At 34.5% G+C, this 19322-nt stretch overlaps 1 protein-coding gene across 1 annotated transcript in view; it reads left to right on the top strand.

The window, feature by feature from the left end:
• The window catches only part of LOC121853164 (basement membrane-specific heparan sulfate proteoglycan core protein-like), a 476204-nt gene that overhangs the window by 369176 nt on the left and 87706 nt on the right, over positions 1–19322 (top strand). The window contains exons 72-75 of the mRNA XM_042347127.1: positions 3976–4311; positions 8397–8524; positions 10259–10351; positions 12750–12840. Coding sequence (XP_042203061.1) covers positions 3976–4311; positions 8397–8524; positions 10259–10351; positions 12750–12840 — 648 coding nt within the window. The remainder of the gene's footprint in view (positions 1–3975; positions 4312–8396; positions 8525–10258; positions 10352–12749; positions 12841–19322) is intronic.

Below are 19322 nucleotides of genomic sequence, written 5' to 3'. Positions count from 1 at the left end.
TGCTTTGAAATCCACCATGTACAGTCTTGTTCAAGATTCTTCGAACACTGCTGGAAACAGCTGTCAACTCAAGGCCATTTGTTTACGATAGTAAGTAGTATAATATAATACGAAATAACAAAGCCCAACCATTAATTAAGCATCGGGGAATTAATTAACCAATCACCAATCACCTTTACATTCATTCATAATTTTTTCTACATACTATAGTAAACAAAAGGCCTTGAGTTGCCAGCTCTTTCCAGCAGTGTTCGAAGAATCTTGAACAAGACTGTACAAACCTTGTGGTGTTTGATCTGTCATGGATTAGTGCATAGGAAGAACCTTGGCTTACTTCAAGGATTCTTGTGCCTGAACTACATTAAAGCTCTGATTGTCCTTTGGATGACACAGATATTGTAGTGACTGATTTTTATCTGTTGTTTCTTGATTTGTCTTTATTGACCCTCACCATCATGAATGCAAAGCAACCAAAAAGTAACAAGAGTGATACTGATAACAAAAGATAAAGAAAATTTATTTCCTTAAAAATGAAAGTTAAAGTGATTGAATGATTTGAAAAGGGAGAGCACACTACCGACATAACAGATGCAATGGGCTTTCATGAGGCAACCTTAGGTATCATTTATATTAATGCAGGTTTTACAACAGTTCACTACTCTTACTGTAACAATATAGTACTGTGGCAAGTTATTCTTGTACACAACTCATGCTGGCTCATCTTATATTCTGCAATCTTTTCTTACATATTATCATTCTGTTCTCTGTGTTACTTAATAGTACTGTTGTACTTAAGGCAAACAAGCTTTATTATTTTTTACTGTGTACATTTTCAAATGTAGGACCTAGGCATTGCTAGATATGAAAATATCTTCTACTCCTTATTAATATTCTTAAATACCCTATTTCTGCAACTATTTGAAGTACTGTAATAGCATTTTTAAACAATAGTAAATATTGCAAAAATCAATCTACAAAAACTTTTATACATCAAGGAATTTGGATAGATTAGGTACTTACTGATAAAGGTTCCAGGTGGCAGCATTCTAGTTTCATCATCAGATTTTAGTTGGCTTCAGTATAATATACAAATGAGTCAGTTCTTCAGAAAGTCCTTTAAAAACATTTGGCATTCATTTTTAGATTCTTAATTAAATATTAAAGTGCTTTGTTCTGGAAGATAGTGTCTGTACAGTACCCAACACTTCAAAGCAAGCAGTCACCGTTTCTGAACTCTTACAAGCATTACTATCTATTAATGTCAAGCTGTACCTACTATATTTATCTTATTATTTCCATTAGTGAACAACCTTTAGAATCATATTGGAATTCTTTTCAAATTAGTTCTATGCCTGAAATTATGTGTTTATATTTACCGGTAGTCTCAGCTTATATATTTGTTTTATTCCTACCCAAGTCTAACCACTATATTATGGTGTGGATTTCAGTATTTTCAGGTACTTCCCATAACAAAAAAGTTCCCCCGAGAAATGAGTTTTCTATTATAAAGTACCTTTTTATTTTGTAAACCAATACCATTCTGGTGCATTAGAGTATTACTGTATATAATAACTTTTTTAATTAATTACATTAAAATTACTAATAAAGTGTTTAAGTGTATAATAACATATTTTTATTTCTTGGGTTGGAGCTAGGTAGAATTTAGCCTATTGGAAACAGCAACTGGGGGATTCATTAGCCAACAGAAGAACACAACTTCTCCTAAAGGACCCAGGGTGATTTTTTTTTTGTATTTTATATGTCACAAAATATGGTATTTATTAACCTTTCCCCCCCCCCCAAAAAAAAAATATTTAATGAAACATCAGTACAGTATTAAAGCTATCTAATATTTCACAAAAAAACAAAACAAAAAGTAAACAATTCTTATGACGCCACTTTTTTTCACTTCAATGATTCCATTTCAAAACACTTTTTAAAATTGTTTAACTCTCCTTTAGTCTGAACAACTGCTTCCTGGGCTACATTTGTTGAGACTCAAGATGATTTATGTTGTATTTGAGTGGCATATTACAATGCTGGGTGATAACCTTAACGGATGATGCGCCCACTCATGCTGCCATCTAGTGAGGGTAGCGAGAACTTCCCGTGTTTTCATCAGCTGATTGACATTTTTCATTTGATATTTATTGAACCTTGAAAAATTTATATAATGAAGCATACCTGTGAAAGATATTTTTACTTCGGTTTTCTAATACGTATAGTATTTTAGTTACCTTCCTGTAACATCTCGTTTAGAAACCGTTCTACAGTTTTCTTTCACACCTACCTTATCTTAATCAATGAAAGGTCAAGAAATGAAGCTTTATGTGGAACTTCCCCTATTGATAATCATATTATCTAATCACTTGTTTTTAGATGATGTTGATTTAATTTCACTGATCTAAATTTGAATGTGTTAGGTTTAGACCAAAATATAAAGATCATGCACAAAAATGAGTTGCGCCTTTTCATCCCAAAGAATTTGTTGTCAAAACTGAGAAGATTGCCATGAGGAATCATCACACCCCATGTCCAATTTTAAAATTTAAAACCTATTATAGTACTGTAATTTTAAACTGTTGTGCTAGTCAGTAACTTTCTCTTTGTGAAATGTAGGATGGGTTTCCCCTTTTATAAAGAGGGTATTTGACATCATTACTAAACTTCTCACATCAGCTCAGCCTCACCCACTATCTCACGACTTGAATAAATGTGCTTCTTTACTTAATTTCATTGGAAATATGAGTCTCTCAAATCAGGAAAAAAGAGATGCTGCTTGATCTTATAAGTAACCCTCTGTGTAACCCTTGGGAGTAAATAGTTCCAAATACATTGACTCCTTTGTATCTTATGGGTTATATCTCATATCACCCATAAAGAAGAACTAAGAATGTATAGTCCCTTTTTTATGGCTGAGGAAGGATAGTGACATGGCCTAATTCCACTCACCTCCTAAGATCTTGTAATTAGTAAGGAATATGTTATTGGTCACTTGAGTTCATGATTGGAAATCACTGATTTGGGAAGTTGATATCGTAGCATGAGATAGGATTCATGAAGCTATCATTTAAGCCCCAGTGACCCAGTTGTGCACTGAACCACAATTTGTTCAGTCTGTATTTGTGCAATCCACTAAGAATGTTCACAGTACAGTACAATATTGCACTAGTTTGATGGCTAAAGAAGTACAGTACCAGTAATTGAAATAATAATATCACAGGACACTACCTTAACTCTCTTCAGCCATGAAATGGAACTTCACAAGCTCAGTTCAAGTACTTTTAGTCATTTGTCAGAAATGATTAATATCTTCATTTCTTATTTATTGGTAGTAATTTCCTTGTATCTTCAGTGCTTGTAAATCTTTGTTTTGATCTTGAAAGAATATAAAAATCTTGATTATATGCATGCATTAACACATTATTACTATGCATTTGCTGTAGTGCTATGTAGTTTCTTGATATCACAATTTGGCAAAGTAATTTTTTGAGCACAGACTTTGATGAATATGCCATAATTAGTTGTTTTTTCTCAATATCATGTTGCTTTGAATATAAAATTTAATTATCTTTCTCTTTGTATATATATATATATATATATATATATATATATATATATATATATATATATATATATATATATATATATATATATATATATATATATATATATATATATATATATATTCTTGTGTTGTCACCTGCCATTTTACATTATTCAGTATTTAATTTTGTCTTACCTAAAGATCTACTGTATTTTACCTTCTTTAATATTTTAACATATTTTTAAATTTGTGCTCCTACTATGAATTTATTAGTGCTGTAATGGGTTGTGTAGATGCCTTTTCAGAAATAACTGCTTTAACTATTCTTCTTGTGGTATACAGTAATTAAGTACTAATATACACTATTAAATTGCATGAACTTGCTTGGGTTTTTTGATTGCATGAATACTGTAATTGCATGTCTTTAGGTCTGATGCTCGAGCTTAGGCCCACCAAGGTTCTCTTCAACCGACACAGCAGTGAAGTTTATGAAAATTTTACATGCTTATACTACTCCTATGAGCCACTTCGAATCGCTTTTACACGCGAACCCACATTAGTAGAAGATGGTGTTCCCATGGCCCTCACGGATACTCAGGCACCCCACAGTACAGAGGAATACACCAATGGGGCAAAGCACTTTGCTGTCCTGCGCCTCCTCAATGGCCATAAGACTGTCACTTGCCGGGTTTATGATGCTGATAACATGGAAGTGGCCCAGATGGTGTCACAAATTATGTATGTCAGTCAAAAACGGAGATCATGTAAGTCACTGACCTTTTATATGTTTTAGACTCAATTTTAAGTTAGGTTATATTTTTAATCAGTTTAATATAATAATTAGATTACATCTTCTGATATTATTTATGTTTTATAATTTACATTAACTATATTTTCAGCCTCTCATAGGTCCTATTCTTTTCCTATTTATATTTCCAGTATATTTTTAGAAGCCAGGTGGTGTCCTATAAGATTAGGATAAGACTAGAATCAACATTTCATCATCCATAATGTAAACCAAGGTTAATATTTTTTAACTCATTCGAGTATACCAGTCAGTTTTCCTTCCCCATCGTGCTGTCTGTCTACCTTAAATGAGTAGATGACGTGCAATATTTGCCTCTTAGAAGCTAAGAGGTGCTATGTGAGCCAAGCAAAGCCAAGCCAAGGCTCTACCACCCTTCTTTATATTAATTAATAACAGGTTATGTAATGGGTTTCATATGACTAAAGATGTGTTCAAAAAATGAGTGTAATAACAGTAAGAGTGACAGGGTTTAAGGGAGGAGTGAGGAAGGTAGATGGTGTTCACACAGTGAAGGGAAGAAGTGAGAGGAATATGATGCGTAACAAGTAGCCATTGAGAAAGAGGGTGAAGGTGGATAGGTGGGCGACTGACGGAAAGCCAGCTGGTGAGAGGAAGATGTGGATGGGAAATGATTATAATAATTGGGGAATAGAGATGATGTACCCTGTCAACAAAAACTTATCGAACACTGGGCACGATGGATGTGAGAATGAGTAGAATGGGTCTTGTCATCTCGGAATGGTTTCAGGTTCTTCTTTCACTTTACAGATTGCAAAGTGCATATTGCGTTTGATAAATTTTTGGTGAGAGTGCACATCAAGATATAAGGGAGTTAACAGTAGAATAGAAGGCAGAAACAATAATTGAGGAACAGAGAAGGTCATGGAATAGCATGGCAATATCAGATTAATACAATGACTATGATATATTTTTCAGCAACCATACCTTAATTACACTTGAAGCTCAAGGTTTTAATTTAAGGTTTTCTTTATTTCAACTCTATTAAATGAAGGAGGTTGAAACAAAACAGATATTTGGACTCTTTATTGATGCATTGGGACAACAATGGTACTGTACTGTACAGCCCAAAATACTCACAAGAATTATTCACACAAGGTACAGAGTTTAGCCCTTGTAATATTAAGTGTGGAGGGAGGTTGGAGATTACTGGGCCATTAGTTAGGAGGTTGGAGTGGTCTGAGAGGTGGCAGAGGATTGAGGGAATATGGATGAAGCTTTGAGGGGGAAGATATGACCTAGGCTACCATTAACTGCATGGAAAGCCCACAGAGAAGGGATAGGTAAGGAGCAAGAGGGAATGAACATTGGAAAGGTTGAGGAATACTTTGAGGATTTGATAATATGGAATAGGGATATGAGGAATATGTATAAAAATTAAGCAATAAGGCCTTTTTCACACAAGCATTTTTTTGTCATGTGACTTAAATTTCAAGGAAGTTCAATGGACGTTTAATAGAACTTCATTGATTTCCAAGATTCACTACACTTGATCACATGATAAAAAAAAACATTCATGTGAAAGAGGCCTAAGAAAGGGCAATGGTCAAGGGAAATGGATGAGCAGAAAATAATATAATGGTAACTCACTCAGTTCTCCAATAGGGAACTCTTTTTTTTTTTTTTTTTAGCCCACCTGAGCACAGGTCACTGACCCACATCAGGGCCTGTGGGGGCAAAGATATAATAATAATAATTAATACAGTTAATAAAAATAGATACAAATTATATAAAAAAATATATAAATATTAATAACCATAATTAAATACAAAAACAATAAAATATATCAAGAGTGAGAAACGATATACAGTATGTTGTGTTGTCAATAGTAAGAGAATTAATTGAAACCCTGAAATTGTTTATAAATAAGGTAGAAAGTCAGATCAGCAACCTGGGACTTGGTCACAATTTTTGTGATGCCATATGGCAGCAGGGTCTACCATTAGACAACACATTATGCTTCCAATACCTATTACCTATTACTGTAATGAGTTATTAGAACTGTTGATCCCTACACTTCCAAGGAAATACTGATGGTCTGGAATGGAATACTGTACAAAAACTGTTTCACCATTGGGTTTGGGATTAACTAGAATAAGAGGATCTTTGGAACTGTTTTCAAATGCTAAATATGAAGAAGTTTACCTTTTACCTTTTTTATTAATGGTTGTTTTCTATTGTACAAATAACTTAATTAAGTTAATAGAAACCTGGAGTGTGTGTGTGCAGCACACAATGCATTAAATAAACAACCTAAATGAGTTTTTAGACAATAGATGTTGAAACATGTGAATATATTGGGTTATTTAAACAAGCTGTTGCATCTTTGTCAAGAATCTTAATGGTTCAGAGTTGAACAGGATAAATGATCAAGTCTTTTTCCTGACAATATTTTTGAATAGCTATTTAGCTTCACCTTGTGACATCCTCACTTCCCGATTTCTTTTGCTGGCTGGAATACAAGTATCACAGGTTAGTTATAACAATAATAGGTTTGAAATGGAAGATTTAATAATAAAATTAATTTTGTAAATGAGCAGTAGATATGAAAGCTCTAGCTTTCCCAGCTAAGTTGGCAGGAAAAGATGGGCATAACCACCTTACAGTATAGTTCTTACATTTATTGCACTGGCATGTACTTTAGCCTGGTTACCTTAATGCTTCACTGGCTTTCAAAACAACCCCTGTTCTAAGGTTTTAAAGCTTTGCTCTAACATTGGGTCAGTTGGTGAAAAACTGTAAACAGCATTATTATCAACCTGATTGCATTGCATTACCTGCTACTGAAGCATGTAAAGCCTCCTGGACAGTGCAGGTGGGTCTGGTGATAGTATCCCAGTACACATTTCTTACTTCTTCAATGAAATCGATTCCATACTTCAATCTTCCAGTTTTCACAGAAAAATCATGGGTTTTTATTAGTTATTATACTTATAATTTGTGTTTCTCTTAATAGGAAAATTCTTTGATAGTTTAAATTGTTGCTAAGGAAATTCTTAGAAAATTACATTGTATACATGTTGTTGTATTCAAGTTATAGAAGGGATAAGTTCCTGAAAAGTTAACCATATCATAAAATCCCATTAATCAAAACATGTTTTCCCCATTGACATCCATTATATAATTGGAGATGCACACTAAAAGGACAAAAAAAAAATCCCCTGAAACTTACTGGAATAACTCCTAAGACTCTTTAAAGATACAGATACAATTCCTTGAAACTGGATCTCAGAAAACTAGAAATTCTCAAAAACCATACATTTTCTTCCCTGGATTAGGTTAAATTTATATCCCTTGCTCTGTCAAGTTTTGATTGCACTCACACAAATTCAATTGACTGTTTGTTTTACTTCTTAAATAACAAAATACAGAAAAAATAATTGTATGCATAATTTAGATAAAAAAAAAACATGTTAAATACAATACAGTATACTACTGTATTCTGTATTTAGAAGTGGAGACTTCTCTAAAGAGGCATTAAATTGTTAGGTTGTTTACATCCTAGCAGCTTCTAATGAGTTTGTTCATTTGCCAGAAGTAGTGAGTTTGATTGAATAAATAGCTTAATACCTTAATTATCTTCATATGTATTTATTCATATTGTTTTCACAAAGCTTTTGAAATTAATATTGGTCAAATTAAACCAAAGATTCAAGATAACTTATGCCAGATGCTACTTGTTCTCACTTGTGTTTAGTAAAAAATTGGAGCAAACAAGATTTATACTTCTTTTTTTACCAGAAAATAACAGGAATTTTTTTTAATGCATATATTTCTTCTATATACAGTATACAAAAACTCCTTCCATACATTTCTGTTTCCATTAATTCAAATTCCATAACTTTAAGGTTAGCTGTAATTAGGAGTAATGGAGGTTAATTACTTAAGAGTTTGTGTAACATATTATTACAAAGCAGTGAGACTGATAATAACTGTAAACTTTAGTTGAAATTTAAGGAATGCATTTATGATAGTCCACAAACATTACCATGATTTATAAAATAAATTCCTTTTTTATTTTAGATTCTCCCCCAGTTCCAGACGGGCAGCCATTTATAACTGTAACTATCTCTGAACCAAGAGTTACAGTTGCAGCAGTAGGTTCAACTGTTCAGTTCCAGTGTTCAGCACGATCTCTAAGTGCAACTCAGGTTAGTTTTTCATTGGAAAATTATGTTTTATCATAATTATAAATTAAATTTCTTTGTATACATTTAACTATTTGTTACATTGATATCACTGTGAATGGTGCAGGTTGAACAAGAGCTCTAAATATTTGTTATATTATGAGTGTGTAATGTAGTTTTCACATTTCCATTACGAAGAATAGAATTATTCCAGCTAAATACCAGGGATTATACTGAAATATTTATAACCATAAAATTCTTATACAGTGAACCCTCACTTTACACGGTCAATTGAACCCACGGCGGCCCGCGTAAAGTGAGAAACGCGTAAAGTGAACAACATAACATATGGGATTAATTGAAATAGAGACTGGGCCAACCCCCAAACTCCACTTTTTCAGACACAATACCTACGTTGTAGTAAAAATAACTTCTTAATTTTATGATGGTATGCACACACAATTAATAATTAAGAGAAATATCAATAAAATTAGGTTTTTTAACACTTACATTAGTAGAAAAGATGGCTGGGCACACGGGGATGGGGGGTTGGTTCCGAGGCAGAGGGCAGATTATTGGCCCTCACCTGTATCACTTGTATCAATTGTATCACTATCCACCACAGAGGCTTGCAGGGCCTCTTTGTCAAACCCCTCAAAGTCCATATAAGTCCATATTCTCACTATCATTATCACTATCACTGACTTGGGCCGGCTGTGGTGGGTGGCGGGTGAAGAACTAGGTAATGTTTTGATGTGTGGGCGAATTTGTGCGCACCCTGCTCGCGCCGCTCTCCACATAAAAGGGTACACACACCGCGGAAAGTGAGCATTCCGTGTTCGGCAGGGTACCGCGTAAACGTGGAAACGTGTAAAGTGGGACCGCGTAAAGCGAGGGTTGGCTGTATACCATAATGAAAGATTTACAAAATCATTAAAAAAACATTTTTATTGATTTTTGGTGATAAATATATTTATTATTTATAATAGCATTAGTATACAGTATACCTGTATCAGGTAACATATGATTGAGATGTTGGTTTACCAAATAATAAATGTGTGGTTAATTGTGTTATCTTATTTAAAAACACCATGAAAAATATTTCATTGGACTATTTTTCTCTGGTGATACCTGCATATGGAAATATATATATGAATTAAATACAGTAACAAAATGGAAAATTTACTTTTCTGCAAGAGGGTGTCAGTTCTTTAATGAAATAACTTAAATATTTCTGAGCTAGTGCTTTCCCAGTGAGAATTGGTTTAAAGGTCAGATATGAAAGTGGATGTGCAGGGGCAGATCCAGGAATATTAAATGGGGGGGTCCAAGAAGTTGTGAGTGGGGGAACATGGAGAGTACAGCGAGCACACCCAGCTGGGGGATTTTGAGGGGCACCGTAAACCCCCCCGAAATATTTTTGAAATCTGACCAATATCATGGGCATTTTGAGGCCATTTTGAGCCATGTACACTTGATATTAGAAGACATTCTGAGGTTAATAGTAATTACTTTTTACTCTACAAAAATGTCTTGAGTACAATACAATACTGCATTAAAGAAAAGGTTTTGGGATTTTCTGATGAAAAGGGGGGTCTAGACCCCTAGGACCCCTCTCCTCCCTGGATCTGCCCTTGATATGATATTCATACACTCTGTAATCACATAATCTCTATGAAGAAATTAAGGTGTGAATTAATTTGTTATGCAAAATAAATTATATTATATACTGCATGCTGCTTTCTTTACTCTCCACAGAATCTAGTTTCTGTCACTTGGAACAAGGCTGGTGGCGAACTACCGTATGGAAGAGCATCAGACAACCGTCGTGGTCTTCTTGTGATCTCTCGGGTACTGTAGATTTATTTTTATGGTAACATGATTATATCCTTTGATTGAAAACACAGTAATTTCTGTATTTTGTATACTACTTATTATTCCTAAATATACCTTTTGTAGTTGGTATATATTCATATACAGTGAACCCTCACCCAATGCATGGGTTAGGTTCCTCGAAAACAGCGCGTTGGGCAGACTTAACTACTTAAGGGAAAAAAGGGGTAGTGGGATCGTGGCCGCGTATGGACTCTCATCATGTGAAATGCATACCTTTTAAACATTCACATAATGCACAAATATGATAATAATAAAACTAACAAACCATAAAGAATTAAAAATATTAATGATAAGCATTATAAAACCATATTACTGTACTCACCGATCTATGGCTAGATGATTGTAGTGTAACTATGATGATGATAATATCGTAGATGTTGTGAAGCCTTCTGATGACTGTGATTGATGAAGAAGACTTCGATGATGATGAAACTGGAATGATTTTTATTTCTTAAGCTGATGGATCATCAGCTTCAGGCTCCAGATCAGTAGATGATATTGATGGTTGGGCTTCATAGAGTTCTGGTTCAGCAGACGATGTTGATGGTTGAGGTGACCGCTGCCTCGAGAAGAAGTCTGTTATTTTCTTTTGTTTACTTTTTCTTTGCAAGTCTTTCAAATATCGTCAAGGGCCCTTTAGAACTTTAAACTTCTTTCCATTATTGGATCTATGTCGAAACACTTCTCACCAAGTTCAATTGCTTGCAGGAGGAATTCATAGATGACCTTAATTGTTAATTTAGGTGTTATGGGTTCCACTTCAGCATCATTACTTTTACTGTCATCTGCTATAAGTTCTTCAAGCTCCTCATGTATTGGTTCTTGAAAATGCAAGTCCAACAGTTCATGCACCTACTCTTTCTGCATGTCATCAAAACCTCCAATTTCCTTTGCAAGTTTCACAATTTCTGCTATTCCTTGTCAACCATCGAAAATTCCCTGAAATCGTGAAAATTTTCAGGCCAAAGTTGGTGCCAGCAAGCGTTCATGGTGGAAGGCTTCACTTTATCCCAAGACATTTTTATAATGTCAAAGCAGTCTTTGATATTAAATGCCTTCCAACATTTTTTGGTAGTACTGGCACATTGGGCACAGTAATCTTTGGACAAAAATTTTAAGAAAAAAGTGCATCCTATATGCTGACAAATAGAGTACAGTGGGGTATGCTATAACGAACGTAATTGGTTCCAGAATCTCGTTCGTTATAGCATTCGTTCGTTATAGGATTAATCCGTTCCAGGCCCCCAAATACAACCGCTTAACACTGAAAAAATTCTGTGGAAAATGTAAAAAATACGGTACTTTATCTTACCTTAGTGTTATTCAGCATGCAGGTACCCCTAAACACTGGCACATCACTATCACTTCCACTGGGAGTCTTGGCTTTAAGGTCCTCAAACAATTGTTTAGCCTTCTCACAAATTATAGCTTCACTAATGTTACCACCTGCCATTTCTTTCTCCTTTATCCACACTAAGAGTAAATTTTCCATCTCTTCAATCACATTACACCTTGCTTTGCTAAGTCTAAAGATTCCCTTAGCCACTTGCACAGTTTTTAACTTCTCTTTATTCTTCAAAATCGTACATATAGTCGATTTAGCCATCCCATATTCATCACTAAGTTTCGCAATGCTTCTTCCATTCTCACGTTTCTTTATAATTTCTTTCTTAGTTTCAAGGGTTATTAGCTTTCTCACTCGCTTTGGACGACTCATTGTTACAATTGTATACTTGTATAACAAAATAGTTATACAAATAACGCGAATTTCCACATCAAAAGACGAAATTTCAACAATAACAGTGGTGCACTGGCTACACAATGAGACAAAGATGGCGCCTGACGCTCTTGTTGTGGGTCGCGGTACAACAATATTCATGCGCCAGGCGAAATAGTCCGGTATTCATCCGTGTTCGTTGTAGGAGTTGCGTTCGTTATAGCATTCTCAATTTTATAGGTAAAACCGTTCGTTATAGGAATATTCGTAGTAGGATCCGTTCGTTATAGCATACCCCACTGTACGTACTTATGAAAAGTTACCATAGTTGCATATTAACAAGATATTAGTAATGCTTTAACATGTTTATAAAAAAATATGAGCTAAACCCAAACTTAGTTCCAAATTCAAATACTGTACTTTAATAGATCTGAAGATATGTAATTAATTTATGTTGACCATTATAGTTATATCCATTATTTATAATTGACACCCAAGACTCCTTATTTCCCTCATTGGGGAGGAGGGGGGTCTGTATGCCATCCTAGATCCCCCCCTGTTACCACCCCTGAATTTAATACTGTACTGTGTTTTTGTACAGTAGTACTAAATGAGACATTTTCAATTTCATTCTAGGTTCAAGTGACAGACGGTGGCACCTATATCTGTGCAGCAACAGATGGCCTTGGCAGAGTGGTAACACAGAATGCTACTCTTACAGTGGGAGGTGAGAAATTTTAAATTAAGTTCATTATGTATTTTGGTAAATCTACTTTATGGATTTTCATGGGAAGCAGGAAATATAATCGTCTGTCTCATTAGATTCGTGTACAGTAATTCTCTCACCTTATATGAACCCATCACTCATGATGCACCTTTCACAATTAGAATAAATTTAGTGGGTTTTTTTTTTATATCCTTCATATCTACCTTACACTTTTCACAGGTATCCCTGAAAAGTAATGAAGAAACCTAAAAAAAAATAAATAAATAAAAAAAACTTTTCGGTAAAAAAAAATAAAATACTTTAATAATCTGCATGTTAATGATGTGGTGTAAATTAAGACAGTTGTAAAAAGAAAATTTGTACATTCATAATTGTGTGCTTTGACCTTACTCGTGGCTTAGCAACTGAAATTTGAATATAAAGTACATAATCCAGGATAAACTGCATAAGAACAACTTTAAGCTCTGCAATTACTCATACATTTTTATTGAAACATCTGGATACATATCTGAATGATATGCCTTGGAGGAGCAACTGGTTGATCAAGTATTTTTCACAAAGCTGAATTAGTTGGACTTCCTGTTCAGCCATAAAGTAAAAGCTAGAGGTTACCCTTCGGCCATTGTCCAGTATATACAGAACACACACCCCAAAAAGTATCTTAACAGAGGAGGCCAGTGAAGTTCAAAATGAACAATATGACTCCTGTTGTACTGGAGTCATATTGTTTAACACAAAATTGCAAAGATACTTTTTGGAGCATGTGTACATACAACAACTGTATGGTAATCATCTTGATAGGGTTACATATGGTTTGTGTTCACAAAATGTTTGGTTATAAGGTATTGGTCTAACTGTAGGTAGAAGGCAGCTATCAAACAGGGAGGTACTACCGCCTGGGAAGATATTAGAAGTATCATGTGTTGTCTAATGGTAGACCCTGCTGCCATATGTGACCAAGTCCCAGGTTGATGATCTGACTTTCTGCCTCATTTACACACAATTGCAGGGTCTCAATTGTTTCTCTTACTATTGACAACACAACTTACATATATCATTTCTCACTACATTACCAGGTATATTGATATTTTTATTTTTTGTTTTTGTATTTATTTATGGCTCTTTATTATTACAGGGGGTATTATTATTGTTATTATTATTATTTATAATTAAAAAAACTATTATTATTATTTTCTTTTATTATGATTGTTATTCATTTTTTAAATATTGTTATTAATTTTATTATTGTTATTATTTTTATTATTATTTTCTTTTATTATAATTGTTATTTATTTAATATATTTTTATTACTTTTATTACTATTACAGTACAGGTATTATTATTTTTATTATTTTTTTTATTATATTATATTATATTATATTATATTATATTATATTATATTATATTATATTACATTATATTTTTGCTCCCCAAGTCCTTGATGTGGGTCATTAAAAATTGCCTGTGCCCAGGTGGGCTAATGCCCGTAAAAAAAAAAATTTGACCCACTCCTCACTTACTGTATAGGAACCTAAACAGTTATCCCTTTCCAAGTGCAGGAGTTGCATTTTAGAATTATCCCATGGTTGGCTTAGCATAATTATGGTCAGAAGGGCAAGGTCTCATGGGAAATGAAGTCTTAAGGGAAGTGACCCATTAAGGTACTGTACAGTCCTTTAAAGTACAATTCAAGGTAAAAATCAAGTACAGTACATAGAGAATACTATACAATAATACCTTGCAAAGCCCCGTTAATGCTACTTCGCTTTAGCACTATTGATCCTGGAAACAATTTTTAATCTAAAACCTAAAAAATTTTGTGATCCATAAAAACAGTCAAAAGTTATGAGTTCAAACACATACCCTTTACTGACACCTGCCATCTTGAGTTTAACAATCAATATTATGTACTGTATAGCTAAAATAAAATTAATATACAAATAAGCTTCAAATGATTATACGTATATATACAGTATAATGCAAATGAAAATAAAACATCACAGTGTATAATCATAGAATACCAAAATATAATAATACTAATGTCATTCACGAGCCCCATATTGGTATTATTATTTATTTTTTATTTTTTTTTATGGCAAAAAATAAGAGTAAAAAGAAATTAAAAATACAAAAGAAAAGATTATATCAATCTACACCACGAAGATGCCAGAAAACCAACTTTTTGAAGTGAGACAGATTGTATGAGTATGGAAACACAGAAGAAGGCAGAGCATTCCACAGTTTGGCTGTTTGAGGAAAGAAGGATGTACTATAACGGGTTATTCTAGTGTGAGCGACATCCACAAAGAAACAGTGGGCACCGCGGGCAAGACGAGTGTTACGAGCTGTACACAGGATGCCAAATCCACCTAACATTGTCCGTTAAAGTACCTATAAAAGAGAGACAGTGAAGCAACATTGCGGCAAAGAGAAAGGGAAGAAAGATTATAAAACTATAGGAGGAAAGTTAATAAGACGAAATGTTAATGTAGGTGGAGAAATTGTTCTAGAACCTATTCAATTATTCTTAGGATCCACTGAATAGTGAGTGCAATATTTTATATTCAGTCCATTAGCTTACTCCCTACACTTGTGAATCAGAGACCAAGTGTTTGAGTATCATTGCTGTGAAAAATAAATTCCTGCAAGGGGGAGGATTTTCTGACAAAGCTCTTTGAATCGAGAAATGTAATATGTATATTATCAGTGTGCCTCACATATACTCAGTTACGTGAACTTTTTATGCAGAGCATATATAGTCTTTAACGGGGATGCGTGAGGGCTTCAAGAAATAGGCTTAAATAATGTACTGTAGAGTAAAACAACTCCAAACACTACAGCAGTAGAATTTAGTCCCTGTAGATTGTAATGTATCAATTAAAGCAGCACTTACAGTAACCAAATTCAAATTTTGTGACTTCATTTGGACCCCTAGTTGTGTAGAACACAGACTTATGATGGTGCAGGGAACATGGTTGGGGAAACCAATTAGTGTGCAGCAAATTCCCAGAAAGGGGCTCCTACCTCTTTGCAAGCCACAGCCTCAACCTGGCCCTGGGCAAAGCATCCAAGCTCCCAGAGATGACAAACATTATGTCCAATGTGTAGGCACTCGGAATTTACTTCAAGTATTCACCAAAATGACAGCTACCTCTGGGGAAAGCACTGCACACACTCAATGCAGAGAGAAAAGGTCAGGAACAGCCATTAGTGAAAGCAGAGAAAGTGAAGCTTCTCTGTGAAACAAGGTGCTACATAGCCTTGGAGAACTTCCATCAAGTGTACGAAGCCATCCTCGACTACCTAATGGGAATCGCCCATAATGAGGGCCATAGATGGGATGCCAAGACTGAGGCAAATGTGCTGTTGTATTCAATTACAAGCTCACAGTTTATCGCAGCATTCCAAGTGAATCGCGAAGTCTTAGCCTACACCAAGGGCCTGAGTCAGCTTCTGTTTACTGAGCCTGCAGATCTTTAAAGGTTACATAAACTCAAAATATGTCTGTGTGCATGATCCACGAATATGCTGATAACCACAAAGGAATTAGTAAATATGAAATTCCCAATGCCTGAACTGTGTTGCATTGGCCAGAGGATGGTTTGAGTGTGGAAAGAGCAATTTTTTTTTTACATAAAATATGTGCTATTGTATTTTATTATATACCTGTACTATGTAGCAATTTTAATGTGGCAGCTCTTCACCATTGCGCGTGGTATTCAAACTTACTATTCTTGCCAATTTGAGAGGAATTTTTATTGTTATTACTGTTCATTTTTGTGCCGGTGAATTAAATCTACCCGAGATTCTACTGTGTGTGTATTACTTAAAGGGTGTATACCTGCACATAACGACATTAGTATTATTTAATTGTATGTGTCAAAGTTATACAGTATTCACTACCTTTTCCATCGTGTGTAGTGCATCCTCAACAAAATACTGTACTGACTATGCACTCTGAATTTAACATGTTTCCTTTTCCTTTTCTTCTACTGCTTACCTTGATGATGAACTTGTTCCATTGATCGCCACAACCCTGATCATTATGACTTAAACACAACACTACTACCACCCTCACCATCTCCGCTACCCCCTGCATCTAAGTTGGGCATATAGGAGAACCTGGGAGAAGTGGAACTCGGTGTGGTGGTGCCTTGTCCCCCCTGCTGTTCCTTGTCTCCCTCCTTGTGGGTATGGTGGCGCTCCTCCTGCCTCCATGCGCCTCCACCACTGGTAACACTTCTTGTCCCTGCCTGTTTCTCACCTTGGCTGACTTTGCATGTTCTTGTTGTAATTTGCCTACAGATTTCATCATGTTTTGTTTTGCTGTGTCATCAGAGAATTAGAATATTTCACATACACTATATAATGTCATGTGTAGTACTGTACTTATCATCAATGTTTTATGGCCATTTTCCATGTTTGTGTGGGTTAACTGGAATTACCTGATGGCAACTGTTGGATAAATTTAGAACAGGATGCCCCCCACTCACCACTAGAAACCCAGGGCATCAGCCCCCAAAATACAACAGAGACTAGGAGATGGGCACAGTTCAGGTGACCCAGTTGCCATCAGGAATTTTAAAGCAAAATTTTATGGCTGGTTACCCTTCCTAATCAAGAGGATTATCAAAATTTTATGATTACCTGAATTTAAGGACTATTTATCAAAACTGCATGACCTCAGAAATCCAGGGAATGTTGGGACTACGACTTTTTTTTTTACATGGTCGCTACCCCTGTACCCATTCCCTATGAACCCATTAACAATTTTAGGTTGAAGCTCCCTAGGTAAAGTACTGTTCAGTCAATGGTGCACTGCAGAATTTAAAAAAAAATAAATAAAATAAAATGAAATATCATGCATTGTATTGGTTATTTCATGGAAACATTAAAGCACCTCACCAAAGTAAACAGTTGTAAACATATGAAAATTCGGTGACATAGACATAGAAAGTGCCATGGTTGCATAAATAAAGCTATCATAAACTATTTGTGCTAAACATAATGAACCATCCAAACCAGTAGCCTATCCTAAAATCTGGCACTACTTTTCATTTAACATATACAATATACTGTACAATACTCTATTTCATCCGGGCTCTGTTTATAGGACCACAGCACTTAGTATTCCTATTTCACTTGAATTTGTACATTTACATTTCGACATTTTTCTGGTGAGGTGATCTGTTGTTTATAGTTGATAAAAAGTCCTACCTATGAGTGTGATTGTTGTAAGAGAATTCTACTTAATACTTGTGCACTACAAAACTGAATATTTACAAATCTCAGAACCTATTACACAAACAAACTGATACTTCACTAAAGGTTGAGGCAGTCTCAGTCACCTGTATACAAAGTCATCAGTAAGGTTGATGTTAATATTTATTTACTGTATTTACCGGGAGGCTTAATATTATTTTCAATATGAAATTCAATAATAAGCAGAATTTTGAAAATTTTTTCAGTTAAATTTTCAACTGATGACAGAAATTAATTTAAAATAATGTGGATGGCCTGTGAAGACCGACACACAGTTACATTTATAGCTAAAACATAGCATTGCAACTAAATTGTGAAAATTTAATGGGTGAATGTTCGATTCTGAATTTAAACTTGAATTTAATATATTAATTAGAAGCTGTTTAGCAAGAATTCTTACTAACAAATCCAGCCAGTGTTGGCATGATCAAAATAGTGCATCAACTTTTCTCCATAAATGCAAAGTTTTATTTTTAAAAATTCCAAATGTGCTGACTTTCTTAGGCTCCCAGGTAACTAATTTCCAGAATTTTTGGGTTCTCCAGTAAACTATTTTTTCCTAACAAAGAGAAATGTTATTAGATATAGCATATGACTTTATTTAAAGTACAGTACATACATAAAATACATGCACCTACACTGTGCAGAACTTTGATGATTTTATTTCCATTTCAAGGTTTTACTTAAACACATTTTAAGATACAGTAAAACCATTTGAAGTAAGTGAAATGTTACCTAAAGCTAATATGCATGCATAATCAGGTCAATGTGTCTTTGGTATATTTCATTATATAACTACTGGATTATAACAAAGTACTACCATACAGTAATCTTCTTTTAGTGGTAACTACAGTACAGTATATGGCTGAGATGTTTAACAAGGCAAACTTTGAACATTTTAGATATTTTCAATTTGCACCCTCATATTCATGATGATTTGTCCGTAATCCTACTGTGTCCCAGTGGTCCTCCAAAACTAAAAATTGTCTTGATGATTAGTTATATTAAATATTCATATTATTCTATTCCCTCTCCCCCCCCTTTTTTTTTTACTTCTGTAATTTCAAACTGTAGTACAATATTTCTGACATTTGAAGTTGGATGTTGCATGTTTTGGCTTTACAAAAGTGTTGCTTTCCTATTATGATGTGTCTCACAGCTTAAATTACCGTATCTGAAAAGCTATTCTCTTGAAATTTTTTCTCATATATACAGTACAG

The sequence above is a fragment of the Homarus americanus genome, unplaced genomic scaffold (genome assembly GCF_018991925.1).
Source record: "Homarus americanus isolate GMGI-L3 unplaced genomic scaffold, GMGI_Hamer_2.0 scaffold32871, whole genome shotgun sequence".
Taxonomy (NCBI): Eukaryota; Metazoa; Arthropoda; class Malacostraca; order Decapoda; family Nephropidae; genus Homarus; species Homarus americanus.
Note: the sequence above shows the minus strand (reverse complement) of the source record. Positions and strands in the feature narration are given on the sequence as shown.